The sequence below is a fragment of the Durio zibethinus genome, chromosome 10 (genome assembly GCF_047325235.1).
Source record: "Durio zibethinus cultivar Kanyao isolate XHJ-2024 chromosome 10, ASM4732523v1, whole genome shotgun sequence".
NCBI lineage: Eukaryota > Viridiplantae > Streptophyta > Magnoliopsida > Malvales > Malvaceae > Durio > Durio zibethinus.
The window spans coordinates 9760182-9786507 of NC_143171.1; the positions used below are offsets into that span (position 1 = coordinate 9760182).

At 30.2% G+C, this 26326-nt stretch overlaps 2 protein-coding genes and 2 pseudogenes across 3 annotated transcripts; 2 read left to right on the forward strand and 2 right to left on the reverse strand.

Annotated features, from left to right (window-relative positions):
- Nucleotides 1–2306: 2306 nt before the first annotated feature.
- Nucleotides 2307–2959, reverse strand: LOC111292708 (heavy metal-associated isoprenylated plant protein 27-like; annotated as a pseudogene).
- A 10238-nt stretch (nucleotides 2960–13197) lies between these two features.
- Nucleotides 13198–13655, forward strand: LOC149516412 (uncharacterized). Its single transcript, XM_089766249.1, has 2 exons — nucleotides 13198–13215; nucleotides 13260–13655. Exons 1-2 carry the CDS (start codon nucleotides 13198–13200, stop codon nucleotides 13653–13655), a joined length of 414 nt encoding a protein of 137 aa, XP_089622375.1.
- A 1167-nt stretch (nucleotides 13656–14822) lies between these two features.
- On the forward strand, nucleotides 14823–17065 carry LOC111293294 (GDSL esterase/lipase EXL3-like; annotated as a pseudogene). Its single transcript, XR_016345964.1, has 5 exons — nucleotides 14823–15197; nucleotides 15377–15507; nucleotides 15627–15860; nucleotides 16373–16634; nucleotides 16740–17065. The product of XR_016345964.1 is annotated as a GDSL esterase/lipase EXL3-like (transcript).
- Nucleotides 17066–18281: 1216 nt separating this feature from the next.
- FBS4 (F-box family protein) lies at nucleotides 18282–21213 on the reverse strand. Its single transcript, XM_022884595.2, has 6 exons — nucleotides 21018–21213; nucleotides 20830–20875; nucleotides 20179–20636; nucleotides 19129–19203; nucleotides 18928–19037; nucleotides 18282–18831 (listed from the first exon to the last, which is right to left on the reverse strand). Exons 3-6 carry the CDS (start codon nucleotides 20533–20535, stop codon nucleotides 18570–18572), a joined length of 804 nt encoding a protein of 267 aa, XP_022740330.2. The 5' UTR covers nucleotides 20536–20636; nucleotides 20830–20875; nucleotides 21018–21213; the 3' UTR covers nucleotides 18282–18569.
- Nucleotides 21214–26326: the final 5113 nt, after the last annotated feature.

Consider the following 26326-nt stretch of genomic DNA (forward strand, 5'->3'; position numbering starts at 1 on the left):
TAAGGTTATAGAACTAATTCTGGTGTCGATAATCTCACTTTACAGGGATTCATTTGTAATTATCATAAAATTATTCTTTATGCATAAATCAATTACTCATTTTATTCATAAGTATGATCTATCATTTATATAGCAAAACGTAAAATTATCATGTGCTTGATCTTATTTTCATATATCGAAAATAAATAAATAAAACCTTCGTTCACTTAAGAACATACATATATACATAAATCCAAAAACAAACAACGTGTGTGAGATTCTACTTATCCCTTTCAATTTCACCACTTAACTTTTCACCCAAAATAATTAACAGCCTATTCAAGATCATTTCAACATATCAGAAATTAATTAACCTCTTTTAGATCATTTATACTAAAACAACTAAATTATAAAAAAGTTAACTCAACTAACTAATACTGACATATTGAACTCATTTCCCTAAAATGACCCTATCTCAAGATAGAGAATTCTAAATTAAAGTTTTTTTAGTGCGTTAGAAACATGACTTGATAAGTTTCCTGATCATATATGGCTCAGTAATACCTTGTAGATTAATTAAAATAATTTTTAAAATCCATATCATACATTACTACTAGACAGCATATATACCTTCTAATAAAAAATAAATATTTATTCATGAGAGACTCAATATTAAGTTTCACTTGCTTTGTATGAAAATAGACTCAATAATATTTTCAAACATGTATAGCTCAATTAGTAATTCATTGTATAAAATCTAAGAGAATTTTTGTAATTTCTCCTGCTACTACTACTGCCAGACAACCTACACATTCTTAAGTAAAAATTAGATAATTTTTATAAAAAATTTGAAATTGACTTTCGTTTGTTTCGTTGGAAATTAAATTCAACAAGTTTCCCAATAGTACATTATAATCATAGTAATATTTTATCTTTTAATATAAAATTTTGTATTAATTCACCACTACAAACATTATAGTTAGTACGAAATACAATTTTTTCCTTCTTAACCCTATCCAATTTTTAGTTTTTTTTTTTTACAGCCATAAAATCACATTATTAAATCTTCTTAATACTTCGTTATGAACTAAATAAAGTCTAATTGATCTTCCCAAACCAATTTTGAAAAGCAATAATGGATTTTTTAAGATTTTTAGGTTTCTCGATTACAAGTTAAATTCTAAGACTTGACAATCAAAAATTATTTTTCTAAAATTGAAGGAGATTATTTACTTACTTTTGAAATATATATATATATATATATTGCACTTGATTTTCAATTGAAATCCTTCAACTTATATACTCTTTATAAAGAAGAGTGAAGAAATAAGCTTTTTTTTATATTTCGATCAAACAACTAGTCTAAATAAACCTTATTAAAATTTGAGTTATTTATTATTAAATCCTATGCATTTATATTTTTTTATTAAAATATCCCTCCACTTATAAAAATATTTAAAATAATCCTTTTATTATTTATACGGGTATTACAAAAACATAATAGCAATCTTTTATGGGTCCTTCACTATTAGTTTGTTTGTCCGATTAAAGTGAGAGTCTCACATTTCTTGAAATTGGTAGTATGATATGATAGAATTTTCAGCACAGGTTTGGAATGAAAAAAACAATTTTTTTTTTTTTTTTTGGTTTCTGGGAGATGATAAGTACTAGTTGACAGTTTAATTAATACTTAATTATGCTTACGTGACAAAAAATGATTAATTAATTAAGCTAATGTAGCTACTTATTTGGCACTTGAATAAATAGTAAAATTGCTGATTTGACAAGAAATTGAGATTTGGGGACAAATTTAATCTATTGTATAGATAAAAATTCAATTCCACTAAGTATTCAAAAGGATTTCAATTCTTTCACTTATTGCTAGTTTAGAATTATTATTGCGAATGAAAAAGGTTTAGGTTGAAAAAAAATATGTTTAAAAAGTGTGATTAAAAATTTTAAATATTTATTATTGTTGTAAAAAATTTTGTACATAATTTAAATGTTTAAAAAGATATATATGTAATATTAAAATATTAAAAATATAAGGTAATATAATAATTTTTATCTCAAAAATACTTTTTCATCCGAAATCACCCATTGAATAGTTTTTAATTGGGTTGCAAAGCCATACTTTTAAACTGAAAAGTCAAAAAAAAAAAAAAATTTATTTAGTGTCAAAATTGGATCAAAAGTAATTTCTGACCGTAAAAAATATTTTTAACAATAATGCTAAACTCGGATTTTATTAACACTTTTTTTAATAGAATGAAAAATGATGCTTAAATCACGTAAGTAGTAACACCTACCCTATCGACAGAGTAACAATTTAAGATTATATGGATTCGAGAATAGAGAATACTCAAAAACATACAATCAGCCAAAAAAATATATATATCATGGAAGTGGGTGATTGGGAATTCCCTTGAATTGCAAGTTAAGAGCCGAAACTTAACTACTTGCAAGGCTCGCTACCCACTAGTTAATTAACAAAAAAGTTTAGGGTTGCAAATTTTCAATTCCGGTGGATCACACATTTTTCTGCAGATGCAAGCACAAATAAGCCAGATATAAACACATTTAGGATGGAGATTCACAGTTTCACATAATTATACAAGCATTTGGGTTCTCATCACTGAAGGCAGTGGTGTACTTGACTTCAATGGAGCTGGCATGGGCGAGCTCACCAGCTTGGGAATCTTGGAGCACATTCCGGACAGATCCAGGCGGGGCCTTCTTTTCATAGGCCTCTGGAGCGTAAGGGTAAGGCACTACATCGTATGGCACATAAGGCCAGAACTCGACTTTCTTGCCAGTTCGATGCCTTATGCGCTTCAAAACCTTGTCAGGATCCACGTAGCCGATAACCGTCAGCTTGCTCTGCTTCGGGTTCACTTCCACTTTTGTCACTCCTTCCATGCCTTCCACTGATTTCTTCACTCCTCTCGCATCCTTCGCAGTCCATCTTCACTTTTATCTCCACCGTCTGCACCCATGTACCAAGAATGAAATACAGTACTATCAAACGCTGAAAAAAAAAAGGACACCTGGTCCAAAGAGAGTGAAAACAGATTGAATTTATACCTGTAGTTGCTTCTTTTTTATCCTTTTTTATCCTTTTGTGGCTGTGGAAATGAGGCAAGTCACAGTCACAGAGTTCTGAGAAAAAATCCAAGAAAGCCATATCAAATCTAAGCAAACGAGAAAACTCAAGATCGTTGCAAGTTCCAGGCTTAGAGAGATGAACCTTGATGGGGCAAATGTCTTGGACTAACGCGTGTGCTTACTGCACCCTTGGCGGTTAAAGACAGGCTCAGATAGCTTTTTCTTCAGGTTTTAGTGGAATCTGGGGCTTTCTAATGGGAGACCATGTCATAATTTATCTCAAAAAGATTTATATTAAATGAGAAGCAGATCAACCTGGGGTCTTCTGGTTGCTTCGATTGCTTTTAGAGATGCCGTGTTATTATTTTTTTTCTAATCTAAACTAGCTAGGAAAGAGGAATGGGAAGATTTTGGCATCAATACAGTAAGTTCTGAACCTAACATCAGAGGATTCTAGGATATGTGTTTATCAGATGCTCATCTCAAATTTAGAACATGATTCGTTTATAAATATTTTTGGCAATGATGCTTAACTACTGCTTACCGACTTAATCGTGTCCAAGGATGTTCTTAATTCAGAGTGAAATTACTAGTACTTCTCTTCCTGAGAAATGGGAGCATTAAGCATGTCTATGGATTTATCCAATTTAGCCGAGCTTTAAATGGGTTGGGTTGCGAGTATTAATAAAAGAATACAATTTGGACTATCATAGCCCTGATCCAGATTTTGGTGCAAAGCAAGGATCCGTTAATAGGTCCAAGAAGTACATACCAGCAAACCCAAAATCCAGTGTAGGATGATAAAAGAAACTAACAAGAATCTAAAATTACAAAAAATAAATAAATAACTGTTCTTGAAACTTACCCAAGTATTAGAAGTATGCAATTCATTTGATAATTATTAGGTTCTAAAAGACCTTCCATGGCTTCATCCCTTACCCTTTTCTCTCTTCTATTTGAATCTTGTAGATGATATTTTTGGATGAGGTGAGAATGAGGATTGAGTGGTCTGAACCGGCAGCCACAAAACACAGTCAAATGGTGTTGGAGTTGTTTTTTCGGGACGTGCTGCAACTCTCAAATTAGTAAAGTATTGGTGGTAAGGGAAGGCAGAGGGAAAAAAGAGGAAAGTGAGGTGTGTGGATGAAGCTTTAATGAAGGGAAAATATTTAAGTGTGAAGAATGGTCTTTTTTTCTCCGTACCTAGGCCTTCTCTTTATTTTATATATAAGATAAAAGAATGTAATTTGATTGAAAAAATTGATTAATTAATAGAAAATATACATAAAGCTGAAAGAAGATCTATATAAATAATTATAAGTTACATTTAATGATCTAAATAAATTATGAATTAAATGTTTAATTTTGATACGATACTTTAATTGAATGTTAGTGTAGATATTAGACGAACTTTTTTTTAATGAAAGACAAATTAATTCTTTAAGTAGAGATGATATGATTATTGGATGTGAATTAACTAAATATTTTTTAAAAGTTGATCACGATGATTGAGTAAATAAATATATCAAATTTTAAAATCTCATTTCATGTCTTTGAGGAATGATTTGTTTACTGATTAAATTATGCATACATATATCAATTTCTAAGGTATAAAGGAGATGAAAACTTGTTAAACTTTTCATGTGCTTTAATAAATTTTAAAGGTGTTTTGCATCAACGCCATATCTTATGTTCTAGTTTTAAAAGCGACACAAAACTTTCAAACAAGATTGCACATTCGGAAGTTGATGTTATTATCAAATCAAATAAATATGCACACGGACTAAGATGTAGTAATAATATTTATTTTCCCCAAAATGTAGGCCCATGGTTGGTTGGATTTACATGGTGGGGTGTTGCTGACGGCTCTTTCCCATTACACTGTACTGAAATGAATCAGTCAAGTAATCTAGCTGTATCTTCACAGACATTTATATTCACAGCAGCACTTTTTTTTTTCTTTTTTTTTTTCTTTTCAATGTGGAAATGATAGTCGCTAATCACATCTAGTCATCCCCGAAAGATACCCAAGTAGCCAAGTTGAAAAGAATTAAACTGTGCTCTCAAAGAGGAGAGTTGTTTTAACTATTTATTCGGCCATCAACATCAATTTTCTTGATCGTCTAACCCACACATGCTCAACTGTCACATTACCATTAATAAGGAACACCTTTTGTCAGGAAAGAGCCCGTTTAACATCTTTATTAACATTTCATAAAGTAATCATTTTAAAATTAAACATTTAATCTTCAATTTATTTAAAATTATTAAATATAATTTATAATTATTCATGTATAATCATTCACATAAATTCTTCTTAAATATTATGTAATTTATCATCAATTATTAATTATTTTAATCAAATCATTATTTTTATCTCATATATAAAATAAAAAAAAAGTAAGATGCGTAAAACTTAAAGCATTTTTTCTCCTTCCTCAGTGCTCTTAACTTTCTTCTTCACCAAATTCTTAGACACTTTAACTGATTTAAATATCAAAGTGCGTCTCGAAAAAATAATTCCAACGCTCCTTAACAGTATTTTTTTACCTGTAAGTCGAGGTTCCCTCACCTGCAACCTCCAACTAACTTTCCTCCAGCTAAACACTCAAAAATACCATCAACAAAAGTAATTAACACGATTGGGTTTTGATGGGCAATTGAGCAGGAACATTGATGGTGAGTTGGTGACTAAAGGTTTTTGACTGGGAAAGAAGAAATTTGAATTATTCAAGTTTTGAGTACTAAGAATAGTGTTACAAGCAAAATGGTAGAAATGGTTGTTGGACGAATTGTTGGTTGATGTAGTATTAGCCATTGAAAAAAAAAAAAAAAGTGAACCAGAAATGAACTAGAGATGAACTGATATCATATCAAACTAGAATAAAAAACTGATGAAACTGACAATGAAGGCTTATAGCCTGCTTATTATAATCCGATATCAATAATTACAAGTTTAAAATACAAAATATATATATATATATATATAACAACTAAGATTACAAATAATTGAAAATGTAGACTTATCCAGATGAACTTAGATCTTCATGATCTGCTCATTGAAAATCTGGTTTTCCCTCCAATAAGTGCATGACAATATATGAACCTACCGTGATAAGCTTTTAACTTGAATGCCAAGCAGATGTCTATCTTGCTTACGGAAGGGATGGTAAGGGAGGAAAACCAACATGAAAGGAAGGTTTTGTAATGGAATTTAGGTCCCCTTTGTCTTGAGATATGTATTATATTAACTAAAATTAATCTCTGTTATATTGGAGTAGAGTAAGTATTTTAATATAAAGATAATATAAAATAAATTAAAATTTAAATTAAAAATTTAAATTAAAAATATATATAGTATTCATATATTACCATTACATTTTTTTTTGTTATTTTTTCATGTTATATTATGAGTGTAGTATTTTTAATTAATTACTTGATTAAATATATGATTTTTTTGTTTTTGTAAATTAGAAACTTTTGTTATAAAAATATATAAAACAAAAGAAAGGGAAAAAGAAAAGTAACTTTTTTATTTTTTTTATATTTATAATTATTATTATATTTTTATTATAGATAATGAATAATAAAACTCAAAACCTATAAAAAAAAATACCCATTTACAATGTAACATCAAACAAACTCTTACACTCCTTTCTCCAATGCAATTAAAACCCAATTCATCATGTTCCAATCCAATTAAAACCCAACACACACCTGCCAAACCCAAAACCTTATTCAATTTTTTTATCAATCAATAACTATTTGACAAATAAAAATTAATTTGATAGCTTAATTGTGAGCTATCTTTTGATTGAGAGTTGTCCCCATCTAGAGACAACTTTTATTGTATATTATTGATTAATCTATGTGTAAAAAATATATTAGTACCCTTGTAACATTCATTCAAAGATAAAACCAATTAATCTTATATTATCTTAAAGAATTTATCTAAATACGCATTAATTTATAATTAAATTTCATTACTTGAAATATTATAAAGTTTTTAGGTTTTCTCCAATATTTTAATAGAATTTCAAAAAAATTCTCTCATTTCAATAGTATTTAAAAAAATCATATTTTTTTAAGAAAACTCTATCTTCGGATTAATTTAAAATTTTATAAAAAAAGTTTATTTTTATTTTTGATTTTACCAACCTTTATTTTTTTTATTAAATATTTTATTAAAAAGTAAATAAAAAATTCTTTATTGGAATACTTTCAAATCTTTCCAACACTTTTTGTAAGATTCTAAGACAATTCCTCACTTAAGAATTTAACACACCACTTGTAATTCTCTTTTAATTATGTCAATGGAAAAATGTTCATTTATTTCCAATTTTTTAAAATTACATAATACATATAAATAAATAAATAGAATTATAAAAGAATTATAAATTTGTTTGTCTAACAATTTTTTTTAGTTTTTTTTTTATGCTTGTCAAATAATCAAAACATGTCCCTAATCTAAAATTTTAAATATATATGTAAATAAAAAATTAATTAATTAATAAGCAAATTAATAAAAAAAATAAACAAACAAAAAAAATAAAATAATAAAAAAAAATTGATCGCCATGCATCAAATACAAAGAAAATATACCAAAAATTCTTTCTCCAAATCACCCTTAACTAATTTATTTCACACCTTAATTAACCCTCTAATCATTTATTATGTCCCATATTAGATGTTATTGAAATTGAGAGGTTGAGATAACTTCAAAGGGGCATTTGGTTCGAAAAAAATTCATGTATTTTCCCTCAAATCTTACTAATGAGTATTTGATTCTAACATTTGATTTAAAGTAATTCGATCTTGAAAAAAAAGTGATAGATTTTCAACAATACTCAAAATCTCAGAATCAAAAACTCACTTCTCCCTGTGATATTTTAAGATTCTGAAAGAGAAAGTTGTATTATTTCTAAATTTAACCTGAATAAAAAATTATGAAATAATCGTTACCATTTTAAAAAGCATATCTAGAAGTGACTACAAGTCAATTGTAAGTTTTTACTGCTAAAAAAAAATTTTTATATTACAGTTAATGATGTTTAGCATGAAAAACACCTTAAATAATCTTGTTCAATTTTTTTTATATTATTTAAGGCATTTTCTAGCAAAAAAATACCTTAAATAATCTTTTAAAAAATTATTCAGTATTATTTAAGGTGTTTTCTAGCCAAAAATGTCTTAAATAATCCCAAAAAAAATTCTTATAAGTAATCCCTAAAAACAAATGCTAGAAAGAATGATTGAACCAACGACCTTATGATTAATAGTCATATGCCAACTAACTGAGCTACTCTAATTTTTTTATATTTTATATCTTAAATCTTATAAGTAATAAAATGGATTATTTAAATAATACCCTTCAAAAACATTAAAACCTTAGAAAGAATGGTCAAACCTACAATTTTATAGTTAATAACCATATGCTTTAACCAACTAAGTTACTCTAGTTTTTTTATATTTTATCTCTTAAATCTTATAAGTAACAAAAAATATTATTTAAGATATTTTTTACTAAAGAGGCCTTAAATAATCCCCTTTAAAAATTCTTTTAAATTATTTAAGGTTTTTTTTTTATAAAAAATGTCTTAAATTACTCGTTTGGGTATTTATTATTACTAAAAGCTAATAAAAAAATACCATCATATGTGTCAAGAAGATTATGACAATTATTCAAGAATTAATATATGTGAATTTTTCTCAACCAAATGAGTGGATTTGAATATGAAATACCCTAAAAATAGAAAAAAACTCCGAGTATCGTATTTTTTCGATGATCACACTTTCTCCTGAAATCCAAAATTCTGTGAACCAAAAGCCCCTAAAAGATTTTATAGACAAGTTTTGAAGATCCTTCAACCAAACAAAGATTAAATTCACTTAAATAAACAATTTAAGGCTCGAAGGATATGTTTGACACATAAAATTATGATAGGATAGGATAAGATGATATTATGAATAAGATTAGATTAAATAATTTCATCATATCTTGTGCTTGATGTGTACAAGAATTAATATAAGATAATTTATTTATTGATCAAAATTATATTTCCTCAAAATTTATATAATTTTAAAGGGTATAATAGGATATATAAGTTCAATTACATTGATTAAAAATAATCATCTTCCTTTTGAGAAGATTGAATCAACATATACCAAGAAGATGATTAATTATCCTTGTAATTGCAAGTAAAATTAATCATCCTCTTAATATAAGATGATTTAATCCTTCTAAACTAGATAAGATTATTTTTAGTTCCTGGGATTGAACTTATATGTGCTATTATACCTTTAAAAATCATATTAATAATTTAAATTATAAAAATTTTGAGCAAAAACAATTTTAACCAACACTACCAGAAAAGTAACTTTTATCAACAAAAAATTTCATCGGTATAAGGTAATATTTCATCAATAATAGCATTACCAACAGAATTTACCAACAAAAATTTTCGATGATGATAGATAAGTTGGTAATACTATTCCATCGATATTAACTCAAATCCATCAGTATTCTGTTGGTAATATTATTTTTAAGTCATATTTAACTATTATTTTATAATTTTTATAATTTTATTATAATTTTATTTATTTTTAAAATAATTATATGAATACTAAAATATACATAAATAAATAAATAAAATATTATATTTCATTTATAAACAAAGATAATAATACTTTATAAAATTATTTCTAAACTCTAATTACAAAAATATAAGGAACAAAAGCCCTATTCTATTTGCAATTTACACAAAAATGTTGAAAGTGGAATGAAATTTTTACATGACTACAACAGAATACAATCTATCAGGGATTATTCTATACACGTCATAAAGAATTTTTGGCTTGAATATTCAAAATAATAAAAAAAATAAAAATAAAATACAATTGAGACACAACTTGATATACCTCTTTCATTTGATAAGAAACATGGATTTCATTTTTATCACCTCTACCCATAATAAATGATGACATGTAAATGCCTAAGCAAAGAAGACAAGAAAAGAAAGTGAGATACATAAAAAAATTAAGCGCTCAATAAAAAGTAAGATTGAACATGAAAATTTCACATATAAATCATATGCAAATTGCATGCAAACTGATAGAGGACTGGATTAGAAAAAATATATTCTATTTACTAATCTCTATACCATGAACAATTAAACATTACCACCCCAATCAAGCTACTAAAAGCAATCAAAGGCTACCATTTAGCAAATTCTCATCTAGATACACATACATTTGAGGTGTATGATCCAAAACCATCAATCAAGAAAAACCATTGAAGGACAAAATAATAACTAAAAGAATTCTTATAACATAATGGGAAAAAATAGTTGATTGAAAAGGCATTAATCTAAAAGATTTTTATCATATTATCACATCATTTTGACATTAAATCTTTTAAAAAAATTTTCCTATATATTCGCCAACCATTCAAATGGAACTTAAAGGGATAAGTGTGATGTTACACCTAACGATAACACATGTCAGCAACCATATTTTACCACTAATCATTCAATCTAAAATCCAAATCTATCAAATAAAATAAACTCAAATTCTAGGATGTGAAGTCAAGATATATAATATTATTGTTTCACATATTTATTCACAACCTAAATAATTAAATAATAATGATAATGATAATAATATTATAAGTTCACAGATAAAGAGGAAGAAGATGGTTAAGATCGTAGTTTAAGGAGGAAATTAATGAGGCACAACCCAATGACAAAAAGAGTGCCATTTGGGCTTTTTCCTTTTAGCCTTGAAAATGAAAATGGGAGTTTTAGTAGAATTATTACATAGCCTAAGTCCTCCCTTTTCATAAATTCTACAATCATTAAAATATTTATTCTTAGCCAAAACTATCATTTAAAACAAAAAAAAAAAAAAAGAGAAGACAAAACTAGATATATTAGGAAACTGAGTGAATATTTGATCTATCTTTCCTCCAAAATAATTTGCACCAATATTGATGATGATAGATTGAGGAATATGTTAGCAAAGGAGAAGGCAATAACTAAACACTTTGGTGGCATCTCCAATCATCTTCAACAACAACATATGCCCAAAAAAAAAAAAAAGAATATGAAAGCAAAAGGCCATGGTAATCAAAGAGAAAGAATAAGTGGGAGACAAGAAGCAGTAATGTCAATCAATGCTATAAAACTTGCCATTCCTTGGATAGTGCTCTGAACAATGTTGTAGTTGAAATTTATAGTTAATAATAAATGTGTAGGTGACCAGTTTTGATTACTGGTTAGCCTCCTAGTAGCAAGATTGAAGACAAAAATGATTTGATCATATTAGCAAATCAACAACACTGCATCAGAAATCCACTATATTTACACTTTCTAATTGCCACTAAAGAAACCTGTATAATGAGTAGGAAACTACTATATACTCCTAGATGATGTATCTCCACTATAAGTCAAGTCTTTGCATTCATCACAAAATTTTATTTTACCACCTTGATTATCACAAAATTTTCAGTCTATACAATGCAAAATTAGTTGTATTGGAACATGTTTGATTTCCATATTAAAGGTTGCAATGATGGTCACCATGGTCCAGTCCACTATGTAAGTTTCTCACTTTGGACTAAGGAAATCCTATGCTTCAGGATTTAAAAATGGCACTATTAAACTATGCAGACAAGTCCACAGACTCATGAAGAAAATGTCTACAACCTGAAAATAGACCAACTAGGAAAGTAAAAATTATGGTTGATGAGGTTACCCATAAGATTGAGAAAAGGCCTTCATATATATTGTCGAAAAAAGGAAAAATTGAGAGACGGATAAGCAACAGATGCATGGCATGGTCTTAAATTTGTCGATGGCATGTAACAAATGTTTGTTTCGACTTGCTTACTAGGTTGTAGGATTTTGGGTGAGTTTTTTGTGTTCTATTATCAAAGAATACAAGTCTACAAAATTGTTCACATTTTTTTTACATTTAAAATTATCAAAAATTAAAAATTCATTGTTTCAACCAAAATGAAAACAATTAAGAATCAAATGACCTACCATCATCAAACAGCTGTTGGCACATATTATTCACATTTTTACCAAATTGTTTCACCTACATTTAAACGAAAATGCAAAAAAGCATGAATGAATAAAAATATGGTAGAGAAGAGGTACCTAGAAAAGCCAACGACGACGTGATGACGAAAGTAGAGAAACGTGATAACGAGAGCAACGGTACATCATCAACGAAAGGGAGAGATCGACTCGATGATGGTTAGAGATTTGGGGTCTAGAGAGAGAAAAAGAGGGTTAAGGATTTGGGGGATTTGGGATTGGGTCAAAAAAGAAAGGAGAATTCTCAATTTAGGAGGAATTTGGGGTTTCACAAATCTAGGAATAGGAGTTTAAATTTTTTTTCATTTTCTGATAAGTTACCGGTGAAAATTTCATCGGAAAATGGTCACTTTAAAAAAAATTTTCAAAAATTTCTTTTATTGATGAAATTTTTCGTCGATAATCTTCATAATAATTTGCGTTATATTTTTACTTATAGATTATTAATAGAATTAAATTCATCAATAAATTTCATCTATAATCCATCAGTATTTTGTTGGTGATGGTCGAAATTTTTTATAATTATGTTCCGTCAATATTCCGTCGGTAATCCGTTGGTAATTACTAATGAAAAAATTCTATTAATAAAATTTTATCGAAGATGTTCTATTTTCTAGTAGTGCAATAAATATATAATATTTTCTTAATTTTTGTATGCATCAAATATAATATAAAATATTATTAATTAATTTAATCTTATTTTTAATATCATCTTATTATATCTTAGAATAATCTTATACACCAAATACATCCAGTATCCAAATTTTGCATTAATTGTTTGAATCATAGCATCAACTTGTAATTGGTTTCTTAATGTTTCAACAAGAAAAACTTTAACATTTAATTTACATTGATAATTAGATACTTGGCTCTAATCATATTTGCAAATGAGTTTGAATCAATCTTATTAAAAATATTTTGAACAAAATTAAGTGTTCACACCTCTACGATTTTGGCTCTTTTTGTACGTCAGGGCTGTTAGCATATTTATGTTGGCATATCTGGAAAGTGAGGAATGATTTCATCTTCCAAGGTTTTTAGGGCAATCTGATTAATACCTGGCAAGCTGCTGTTTAGGACTTTCACGAGTATAATGAGAAGCATGCTCGTTCTGTTCGTATGCTTAGTCCTTCTCAATGGCATAAGCCACCCTTCTCGTGGATTAAGGTCAATTACGATGTCTTTTTTGACCCCCATCTCAAAAAGGCAAGTATTTCCGTGATTGCTAGAGATGATAATGGCTGTGTTGTCGATGGAACCAACACACTGGTTCATGCAGGATTTGCACTGGTGGCTGAAGCCTTAGCTTTAAGGCTGGGTAGAGTTCTTGTTGATAAATGGGGATGGAGAAACGTCATTCTTGAGTCTAACAACGAAGAGCTTATCCAACATTTGAACTCTGGTTTGAAGCAAGAAAGTTGGGAAACTATGACGATTGAAGAGGAGATAAAGACGCTCAAAACAGGTTGGTAGTCTTCTATGCTTTACCATGTCCACAGGGAAGCTAATCGTGCTGCTGACTGGGTTGCTAGGATGACTCGATAGAGGAAATGCCCTATTAATTGGGTTTTATGCATGCCGTCTGAACTTTTGGATTTGTTATATTTGTAATGTTTCGATCAGTGAGTTATGTTTATGCAAGAACAAAAAAAAAAAAAAAAACGGCTAAGTAAATCTGCCATTTCATCGATATTTTCAAAAATATTACTATTAATAAAAAAACAAAATCAAACAAAAAAATATGTTAATCTCCAACATCGTCATTGTTTTTACAAATACAAAATAGAGAACCTAAAGTAAGAACCTACATATTTTTCATCAAAAATGGGTTAAAAAAAAAAAAAAAAAACCAATCCAAAGGTTGGATTGACTGAAAATAGCCTCCAATTAGTCGGATCTAGCAAAAATAGCAACAAACCTTTTTTTTTTTTTCCCCATCAACTCTATTTTTTATTTTATCACCAACTATTCTTCGCTTTAAGATAATATTCTTTCATCAATTCTATTTCTTTTTTCACACAGTTATAATGATTAAAGAAACCAAAGAAGAAAGGAAAAATAGTGACACGTGACATAATAATTGATGGTCAAAGTTGAGTTGAAATTAGCAAAATTAAAAGTATCGATCATAAAGCTGAGATTTCTTTTTTTTTTGGCATTTTGAGGTTAAAAAGATCAACTTGTGAGCGCCTGCTACATATCCAAATCTGAACATCCTATTTTCAGATTACTTGGGCGTTGAATTGGTTGATGTTTCCAAACTAGTATTAATATTGGGACATTGACTAATACCTGCCTGTGGTGTGACTCGCGTTCTTCACAGCATTGCAACAAAGTAGGGCAGTGATTTGACTTGAATCCTGGGCGTGACGACAGCTTTCTATTGCATGAATTATTGAGGAAAATGGCACTTTTTTTTTCTGAGAAATAACAGTTGTTTGCATCTGTACAGAAATGATTTTAAAGACGGACTCCTCCACATCACCTATTTTTGAATTTGCTCTTATTTACTTATTAAAAAAATAATAATAATTTGCTCCGCATTTAAGCTTGCCAGCTGATATTTTGTCATAAAGGATAAAGCAAGCTCAGAAGTACCTGCCACATTGACAAAATTAATTACTGCAGCTCGACGTGGTAACACCGTTACTCTTTTTTCCCTTATAAATTTAGAAGAGGGACTTTGCATCATAAGGAAAACAAGCTATAAGAAAAAGATGACCTTTCCCTCTGAGATGTCTCGGCCACCTTTTTCTTTTCCTTCTTCTTACAGAACCATTATCATCTCACTTTTTGTGGTTTTATACCGTCATGAGAATATTGAAGCTGCCCTGGTCCTGCCTAACAATGAAACCATTCCAGCAATTTTTGTGTTTGGAGATTCCATAGTGGATCCTGGGAACAACAACAATCTCAAGACTATAGCCAAGTCCAATTTCCTCCCGTATGGCAGAGATTTCAAGAAAGGACCTACCGGAAGGTTCTCCAATGGCAAGGTCCCTTCCGACATTATAGGTGGGTAGTGTAGCCTAAGCCAGTAGCCAGAGCCATGTAGTCTCTTGATAAAATGCTGGATTCTTGTTCTAGTGATCAGAAGTCAAATATTACACTCTCAAGTAAAAAAAAAAAGAAAAAGAAATTCACATTTTATTTAATATACATTGTTAATGATTTTCAATCAAAACCATTTGCAGCTGAAGAATTTGGTGTAAAACAGCTGGTGCCTGCTTATCTTGATCCAAACCTGACGCTCCAAGACCTCCTCACTGGTGTCAGTTTTGCCTCAGGGGCTGCGGGATATGATCCTATCACACCTAAATTAGCGGTATAAATAAATAAATATATATATGATATATCTTCTCTTCATTTTCTTTTTCTTTTTTTTTCTTGAATTTATTACGGTGTCGGACTAATTATATCTCATCTTTGTCTGAGAATTACCAGAATGTTTTATCAATGTCGGATCAATTAGAACTGTTCAAACAATACACAACGAAGGTACAGTTAGCAGTGGGAGAAGAGAAAACTGCAACCATAATTTCAAAAGGCATATATATAGTGTGCTGTGGTAGCAACGATGTTGCCAATACTTACTTTTCTACACCAATTAGGAGACCCCATTATGATATCAATTCATATTCAGAATTCACTGCCAGCTATGCTTCTAAATTCTTGCAGGTATATACAAACATATTTAGTACTAAAATTCTTGACACTACATTCAAACTTTAACTATAATCAATTTTAAGTAACTTTATAGGTTTGAACTCTGAATCTTACTGGTAACATTTTGTTGGTATTAATCTTAAATCCCTGATTTCGATGAAATACATATATTTTATTGAAACCTGTAAAATTAAGCAATCTATTTATTCTCATATTTTTATGTATAAGAGCACCTGAAGCAACTTTCAAAAGGTTTATTATATAAAATAAAGAAACAATTTGTCTAAATCAAAATTTAACTCAATTTATTCATATAATCACTTTTAAAAAATAATATCCAATAAATTTTAAATTTGAATCCCCAACAGTTACGACTCTCTCTTATTCCTATACTACAAAATTTATATCAAAAAAAGAAAAACCAATTCCCAGTAAAAGCTTGAAATTTGGACTCTATGTAGCATTACTCTTTTGAAAATCGTCCTGACTATCAATATCCAGCTAATTACCCGGAAATCTGGCAGGAGCTATATGGACTAGGGGCAAGAAGAATCGGGTTGTTGGGTTTGCCACCGATAGGGTGTGTGCCATCTCAGCGAACCATAGGTGGAGGCAAAAACAGAGAATGTTACGAGGATGAAAACCAATTAGTATCGCTCTACAACGACAAGCTCTCTTCCGTAATAGATTCTCTCAAGTCGGTCTTGACTTTTCAAGACACAAAGCTCATCTTTCTTGATATCTACTATCCACTGCTCTCCCTCATCCAAAACCCTGCAAAATATGGTAAAAACTTATCCCATGCAGACATTAAGCAATTATTAATAATTGCTTTTGACCCATGTTTTTTTTTTTCTTGATAATATGTTGGGTACATATTGATTGATTCAGGTTTTCAAGTGGCAAATAAAGGATGTTGTGGCACGGGACTTATATAAGCCAGCGTATTCTGTAATCCTCTTAGCATCCCTTTGACATGCAAAGATGCCTCAAAATACATTTTCTGGGATGGCTACCATCCTTCCGAGAAGGCTTACAAGATGCTTGTAGCCACTATAATCAACAAGCACCTGAATGAATTTTTTTGACTTCAACTAACTTTAAAAAAAAATGTAACTAGTTTCGAGCCAACCCATCCCCACCCTCTTGTACTAAAAAAAAGTAATAAATGGAATTTAATACTTGTAATGGAAAATTATGCGAAAATTATCTTTTCTATTTTGACTAAATACTTTGTGTTTATTATTTCATTAAATTCGAAATTGAATTGAATGAGTTATACAACCACCTCCTTATTTCCCCTCAGCAAAAAAAAAAAAAAAAAATAGAAATAACATCTGTCCACAACAATGACCAGCCTCCAACCATTGACTAAAGTCACATTATTCGATTAAGCTATTTATAACTGAATTATCTTTTTTATTCAAAATTATCAATAAATTAAATCATATTCATTAAAATTAAAATATAATATTTAATTAATAAATTATAAAAATTAAAATATGACTGTTGAAATTAACAAATAATAAGGCTCTCGGTGTAATTGCATTATTTTCATAGTAAATTATAAGGAACCGACATTTTGATAGCATTGAGCATGGAATTGGTAAATTCCAATGGTAAAAATGTGTGCAGCTTGTAATCCTCATTGTAAAATGGAAGAGCTTCCTATGCTCGGCTAATCGCTAGTGGACAGGTTGGACCCAACCATACTTATTACTCAGTCAATGCTGCCCTATTAAACATTAGCGTAGTCCAAGTTTGGCCGGCCTTATGACATTTCCAACTTCAGTCCAAGTGAATTATTCTCCTTTTGCTTGATTACGAAGCTTTTAAATCGCTTTACTCTTCAACACCTGGCTCTGATTAGTCCAATCAGTTGATCTAGTCGATCCCAAATTTTTTCTTAATTCCGACTTGAATTTTTCCTAAAACAATTAACAAATTTAACATAAATTAATCTAAACTTAAAATGATGTTAACCCAAATATTAATCAAAATAATTTAAAATTAAATTTATTTGATAATTTAAACTCAAATGACCTGTACTTATTTTTTAAATTCAAATAATTTAAATATCAAATTCAAAAAATCCCTAATCAAAATAATCCAAATACCAAATAATCTAAACTTAAAAAACTGAAATTTCCTCACACCCTAGCCATCGAATTGCTAACTCTTTCGTCCCTTTGTCACTTAATCAGCAAATTTCCTAAATGGCACTCTTCTTATCTGAGGGCAATAGTGTTTCAAGCAGGATTCGCAAATACAGAATAGATTGATATAAATGTCGGTGACAAAAATATACGATCTTGGGTCAAGTAAATTGTCTGTGCAAAGCAAATACAGTAACCACTGCCACCTTCAGTGTCAAACACTTTCAAGCAAAAATAAAAATAGTACGTAAGCGAAATTCAATCTAAAACCAGTCGATTGAGAAGAAGGCAACCGATGATACTTTCAAACATATATATTAAGACTAAGATATACAAGCAACCAGTTCTGGACCTATTATTGTGAAACCCAACATTCATCATTTAGATCTTCCAACCCTTAACGCAGATAAGATTCATATGAAATTTCATATAACCTAATACTGCTCAAGCAAAGCTACAAAATTGCATACTTGAATACTTTCTAAATCTAACTACAATCTCCTATAGGGATGAAAAATAAACTATACACAGGAATCCAGCGTATGAGATGAACACTGGAAAGAAATCAGCGAAGCTTATTCTGAGCAACAGCCTGGCATAACTCATCCTCGTAGAATAGCACTCGATTGGAAGCCAAAGATTTGCATAATGGCTTTGGGAGAACAGATGGTACCATGCACCTCGATGGGAATCCTGAATCCTGAAAGAGCACTGCTGCAATTTGCCTCAACTCGGTGACTTTAACACGAGAAGGTGGCCGTGGACCATGCCTTGGAGCTTTTGGAGTGTGTGGGCTTCCCATCAAAACACTTTTACCAACACCCTTGCTGGAAAAGCATCCAATACATTGCAAACAAAATGACAAATTTTTATTCCATATTCTTACAGAATGTTGGAAAGACCCAAAACCTTTAGAGGCCTACCTCATAAAGGGCCAGTGTTCTGTAGGCCTTGGTGTCATCGTACTCAGCATCTCCTGTCTTGAGCGATCGGGTGTTGTGTAATTGAAGTGAAATTGCCTTGCAAGGCAAACCTGCAACCAACAAACATTAATGGTTATATAACATGATCCACACACAAAAATGGAAACGCAAGCATAGAGAGAGGGAGAGAGATTGACTTACAGCTTTTCTTATTCTTTGAGAAACATGAAAAACTGCCCTCAGTTGGTCATGGTGCAAGTGACAAAGTATTTTAACCTCAATATATCAAAAAAGAAATGGGAATCAGTACTCAGGGGAAGGGGCATGATCTCTAAAAAATGGAAGGCAAGCAGTTTCAGATAACAACAATCATCCAAAGTAAAGGGGGGGTATATAATGTAATTTCAAACTTGAAACTCAGAATTTTGGCTGCAGTACTTATTCATACGTAAACTATAAAACATATATCCACTGGTGTCTTACAGAAAAAATTCCCAACTATCATTTGGCAATAATCCGAGAATACCAAGTCAAACAACATAACAACAATCACCCGGATTAGCCTAGATTTATATTCATGTAAATAAACAAATTATTTAAAATCAATTGCAGACACTAATATATAGAAGAAAATGTCTTTGAAACACGTTGGTAAGTCAACATGGAAGTAATTGATCTTATATCTGAAGGATTGGTTTTCAAAGGGCATAAAGCACAAGATGATAATAGAAAGAGAAAGAAACTTTGGGAAGAAGACTATAGACCAAATACAAATTTCATTTCATTCAAGAAATTTTGCTTCTGTTAAATTCCACTTGAAATCATGTATATTATAACAATAACTGAAATCAGTCGGAGCTAAAAGAATCCTTGTATATTACACTTTTATTTGAACAAATTTATTTACAAGTTTAAAGTTCCCAACAATGTGGTAATATGTGGTTCTGACCACAAAAAGAGGTAAAGCCAACAAAAACATATTAACATGCGACATAATCCATGAAGGATACCCATCCTGTATGCCACCTACAAATTAAGATCAAATATACAACCCAAACAAATAAAAAAATAATAATAATTTAGCAAATTCTGCAGCATCTAAAATCAATGACTTTTAAATACTTTTTAACTTTGTAATGTCATACAGCCTACATGCATACACAATCAGCAATCCCTTGAATGAAGTAGGAATAAAGCATTTTCAGGTCACGCCATTCAAATAGAATAATAAAGGCTACTATAAATAAATACCAGTAAATCAATAGGAAGAGACTCAAGCCTTGACTCTGATTCAAATTCTTCAGGCCGAGGTGTCTTTGGAGTCCGCACCAAACTATTCTGTTTATGCAAATCCACGGGCGACAACATCAAAGGGCTTTTCTCAATAACCTTATTTTCCATCAAAAGATTATCATCCTCTGGTTTCTTGGCACCTAATACAGCCACCCTTTTCTTCCCAAGATCGGTACACAACTTGGTGGCTGAAGCTTTAGTGTATCGAATCTGAGCGAGAGTACCTGGTTTTAGATACTTACTGCTGGAATTCTTCAATCGCCTGTTCCTTTTTGTTGTTTTCAATTCCCCATCTTTCGGAGACATTTTTCCCATCTTTTCTCACTCTTCTTTTCTTCCTTCTATTCTATACCTTTTTTCCCTGATTGATTTAATCTGAGTTTTTGAATAATTACACCTTACCACGCAGCAATCAACTGAAATTCAAAAACCCCACATTCAAATGCAAGAAAATGAACTTTCTTTTATACTATAACAGGACGTACTTCTTTTTTCTCTTTTTTTTTTTCAACTCAAAAAACCACCAAAATCGAACAATCAGAGATGCAAAATGAGGGCTCAAAGATAATCAGGAAAAAGCCACATAAATGCTAAATAAGTAAAACTCACATGATTAATGATTTGACATGTCCAAATCCTCTTCAATTTATCTCCTCTGTAGTTCCAAAACAAAAATTGAATCAGCCAACAAAAAAAAAAAAAAAAAGCAAGAACTTCATCAAGAAAACGAAGCCCAAGATGAACAAGAACTAAATCCTAAATAGAAAAAAAGAAATCAAGGAAATAGATGTACTTACCAGCCTTAAATTAACAGTTATTCCCGTGTGATAGGAAATTTCATAAAGAGAGGAATTTTAGTGAGAGAGAGTGTGTCAGAAGGGTTTGTAGAGAGAGACGGAGAGAGAGGGAAGAAATGGGGCCGCTGCCCGCTAGGGTTTGCTCTTTTATTCGAATTTCTCTTAATTGCCCGCCAAAATTTTCAACAACAGTTGCCATTTTCGAAAAAGAAATTATATAATAAATAAAACAAATGAAAAACCGAAGAAAACGAAAACCAGTGGATCTAGCTGTACGCACAAGTGGCAGGTTACAATTGGGGTATCAAAGTTGTGGGCCAGATCGTGTCCTTATTGCTTAGGTCACTGCGTCCAATCGAACGGCGTAGATCGCGTTTAATTAGATAATGTGTAAGATTGAATTTCCTTAAAAGGTGGTGTTTTGAATTTTTTTATAATTTGTCAAATTTCAAATAGCAGATATGAGAGGGAAATAATATCAAAAACATTTTATAATTACTATTTTAGCCTCAATGGATGGGTAATTTACGACCATTGTCCGCTTAAACCTCCTTTTTCTCTGATTTAAATGGAATCCAATGCCAGAGCTTTTCTATTTTAAGGCATAGTTATGAGGGCATTTTAGGGATTGTGTTTTAGTAGATGCCGAAGCCGAGGGACACGAGGGGACACTCGTCTCTTATCAGTCACTTCGTGTGATACAATAAATTTTCGTAAGGACCATTTAAACCCTTTCACGCATCATTTATTACACCTGTGTGCCCAAAGTCTAGCCAATTTTGAAGCTCAGTTCCAAGGGCGCTATGGTCCGTGGAAGTTTCTTTTGTCTATAAAGTCTTCAACAATTTCTGTAATTTCCAATAATTTAAGCGGACTAAGTTGAGAAGTGTCTAATTTTGACCATCAATTAACCAATTAAAAATTTTATAACAAATATTTATGGATAAATTTAAGGCTATATCCAAGTTGAAGTGTTCAAATTTTTGAAATAGTGCTGAAATTTCTCTTATTATCCATTTGATAGTTTGAAATTCTTTATTATCCTTCATAAATGAAATAATGCCTTTATTTACTTGATTGAAAACATATATATCATGGGCCCTTTCAATAACCTGGGGAGCAGGTTTCATTTTGTTTCCAAGGATTGGTCCAAATCCATATCCATAGCCAGTTGAACGTACCTATGATTAGCCCGCAAATCCTTCATATTTATTGCTCACCTCGGTCACAAATTTGTGCTTAGCGATCGTTGAATCATATCTCAATTTCTCAAATCTACGTAAAAATAGAATACATTACTTTGCTCATTTCATTTATTCAATTATGTTTAAAAACTAACATTTAATAAATTTAGGGTTATTTTATGTTGGCATTATGGCTTTGTAAAAAAAAAAATTCATAAATATCATCTCATCTCTGACTATTAAGATAATATTTCATATTAAATATTATTTTACACATTATCAATAAAATTTTTAAATTTCAATTAAAATATGATAACATATTCTTTCATTTATCATAATAATTTATTAATTAATTTAAATATATTTAAATAGAGTATGTAGCAACTCTCATAACTCACTCATGGATAGAATTACAAATGTTAAAATATTAAGGTATGGACATAAATTTAGGGGGATCCATACTTAAAAAGCTCCCTCATACGTGATGATATCATAAATTAGAGTTTGTTAATTAGTACTTAAATGGGGGATTGGATGTTAGGTTGGATTACATTTGCATTGATGGGTAAGGAAACTCCCTTTATTGCACTTAAATTTGGGGGAAGGAGTGACTTAGAAGAATTCCTTTACTTTCCCCCATTCCCCTTAATTAATCGGAAAAATAGGACTTGAATTGGGAGACAATTATCATGGATGCGACAACAAGGACAACAGCTCCAAAAGGACCACGAGTTGACGTAGGTTTGGCAAGACCGACCGGCAGCTGTGAATTTTGCGCCAAGGCGATAATTTTAGAAATAATACCATGGTGATAAGATATAAAAATTAAAATATACATTTTATATTTTATATTTATTTATATAAAACAAACATAATACAAATTCATAAATTATCTAACACGGCAACAGTTTAACTTGATCTTATCCTTTTATCCTATAAATACTTTAAATTTTATTCCAAACCCCCGGTAAGCACTTTCATTTGTCCTCATTAGATTATTTCCACTATTATATTTCATGAATTGTTCCAATCTTCCAATAATGCAAAGATTGTGAAAAACAACAAGAAACTAAAAATTCATAACAGCCCAAAAAGAAATGGAGTCACGTTCACAGCACCCAAAAAAAAAGAAAAGAAAAGAAAAGGGGTCCAAACTTTTACACCGTCACGAAAAGTTTTGCTATGAAAAAGAAGGAATGGGAAAGTGGTTTCCCATCGTAGTTGCCGCAACCTGCAAAATTAATTCAATTCCAACTAGATGATTTTTATACTGTTTTTGGAACCCTCAACAACCCCTAAATGGAAATAGCTTTCCAGCGTTTAAAACCAAGACTCGTTTGTTTTCTAGTGATAAACTCTGTTCACAAGCTTACCTTTTAACTCTCTTATGGCTTTTCTCTGACTTAAACACATCTGCGGATTCCAATTGACCTACTTCACATATATGGCTTTTTGGGCTTATATTAACCATATAATTAAATTGCTGTATCTGCCTACTAAATCACATGGACAGCATCAAATAATTATATTAATGTATTCGTAACATATTAAAATACTATACTAAAGGGTTTATTTTGTCCTATTCAATACACTAGCATAAGGTACATTATAAATTTATAATCGAAACAAAAGAATTTTATATTCAATTAACCAATAATTTCTTCATCGGTTAATTAAAAAAAAAGTTTGTGGTATGTTGCGAGGCTTGAATTTGAATGCGAACAACTTCAATCTTCCCTCCGATGAGTTTTATATTCAATTTGTAATGGATGCTTTAATATGATATGTTTTTATTTTACGTGGAATCTCACCCACTCGTGACAATGAAATATAGGTATCTCGCCCTGTGACATTAAGGAAATATTATGTTTAGTAAAATAAAGGAGTAGATTAATGCACCATTATTGTTTTGTTATAATTAAATTTTATGTTAAAGATTGAATATTTCACCAAAGAATATACGCATATAAAAGATGCCCAAGGACACAAGGATATATAAAACAAATTTGTTGTCTAAAACATAGTATTATTTAAATAACTATATGATCCCATTCTAATCCATCTCCTACCATGTTCAGCTTGGCTTTTTTCCTCCTTATTTAACTACCCCTTTGCTTCATTTTTTTTTTTTTATTTTCTTTATTTGCAAATGGATGAATATGATAGCATAATAGGAGGGTGTTTTTGATTAAAAAGGAAAAGTTTGTTTCCCAATTTCCTATAACCCAAAACCAAAAACTACCAATTGTCTTATTTTTTTAGCAATGTTATGATCATATACATAAAACCACATTTCAAGATATTGAGTTGGATAAATCCTACGAAAAACGAGTGCAATGGTACGATAAAGATATTTTTTCATCAACTATTCAAATGAAACATAATTTTATAGTTTGATAGTTCTATATGAATTCTTTGTTGTGCATTTTTAGATTAACAACCCTCAAAGGCTGGTAGATATTTTTATATGAATGGCGACCATGGTAATAACCATTGAAAAAGACTCAAAATTGACTTGCAAATTACACATGAACTACTACTTAGCATTGATCGTCGTTGCTTAGAAAAGACAACAAATTTATCAAAGCGAAACACGAATTAATGATTAAATTTAGTAAAGAACGAAATAATTATCTAGGACCATCACATCTAAAAAAAACAGACAGTTCATCTTTATGCATCATCTCATAAATATTGCTTTAAAATGTTTTGTTGTGGAAAGGTGGATTGTCAATTGTGTTTCCATCATCAAACATCAAGTCTTCACGCCTTAGCTTGCAGTACATTATCCCATATGTAATTCGGCCAAAGTTGGTGCCGGGGACCCCATTGAGCCATCAATTTTATGACCAGAAATTAAAAACTACTTCATCAATTCTCTCTCTCTCTCTCTCTCTCTCTCTCTCTCTCTCTCTCTCTCTCTCTCTCTCTCTCTCCTTTTAGTTTTCATGCCATCCGACAATAATGACCTTAAATGGGGCCTGATCCTAATGATTTTTTTTCCCTAATTTGATGAACTGATTCCGAAATTTAGGAACATAATAATAATAATTAATGAAGCGTACGACACAATTATTATTATTATTTAGGGATGTAATAAATAGTAAATAAAATGATTTGTTTATATCAAATTCCAATTATTATAAATAATTAATTAATAAATTTAAATAAAACATTTATTATTTGTATCATATTCGAATATTTTACTTATTTCTATATGTAAAATATATAAAATTTTGTACTTATAAAAAGTTTCAGATTTTATTCGAATTTGTGTCAAACTTGTTTGGCTCCCTCAAAATTTGTATTTAAATTTAAGGGAGCCAAACAAGTGTTTTATATAAAAAAAAAATTCAAAACTATTATGAAGATAACATATCTAAAAAAAATAAATAAATTTTTTGGGGGATATGACGCCCTAGACACTTTAAAGAATCCGGCATTATCAAAGGCACTAAAAATAATATTTCAAGGTGCAATTCGATATTCAGATCAATTAAATATACAAAAAAAAAAAAAGCAAAGCAAGAAAAAATTAATAAAAAAGGAAGTAGAGAAGATGGAAAAGAGAATGTTATATGTTTATTATTATTTTTACATTTGATGAATGTGATTTGGGAACAAATAATTATTTATCCTAAAACTATATGATATCATTAATGATATGATAGTCAAAATATTTGTTGAGGTAACCATTAAGGTATAACACAATTAATTTTTGATTTATACATCTAGCTAGCGATAAGGAGAGTATTTAATGGTGAAGATAGGTTATTTTTTATAAACTCGTGTTAAAAAGATGCAAATAAACTAATCAACGAGTAATATGAAGTTATATAATTGTTAAAAAAAAAAAAAAAGATACACATATATATATTTATATATACATATACATGGTGAAAAAAACATGAAGTCGTGATAGAGTTTGTAGTATGTTTATATGGTTTGATAGGAAAAAAGAGTGGCAAAATTTGTAATTAGCTTGTGATTGATTGTAACATGGGGGGTGAGGAGACAGAGAGCGACTAACAGATAGGAAAAAGGAGGTAGAATGTGGACACGAGTAAATGGAACGCATGTGAGGTACTGTCATGGTCGTACAATTAATGAGCCCACACGGCAGTT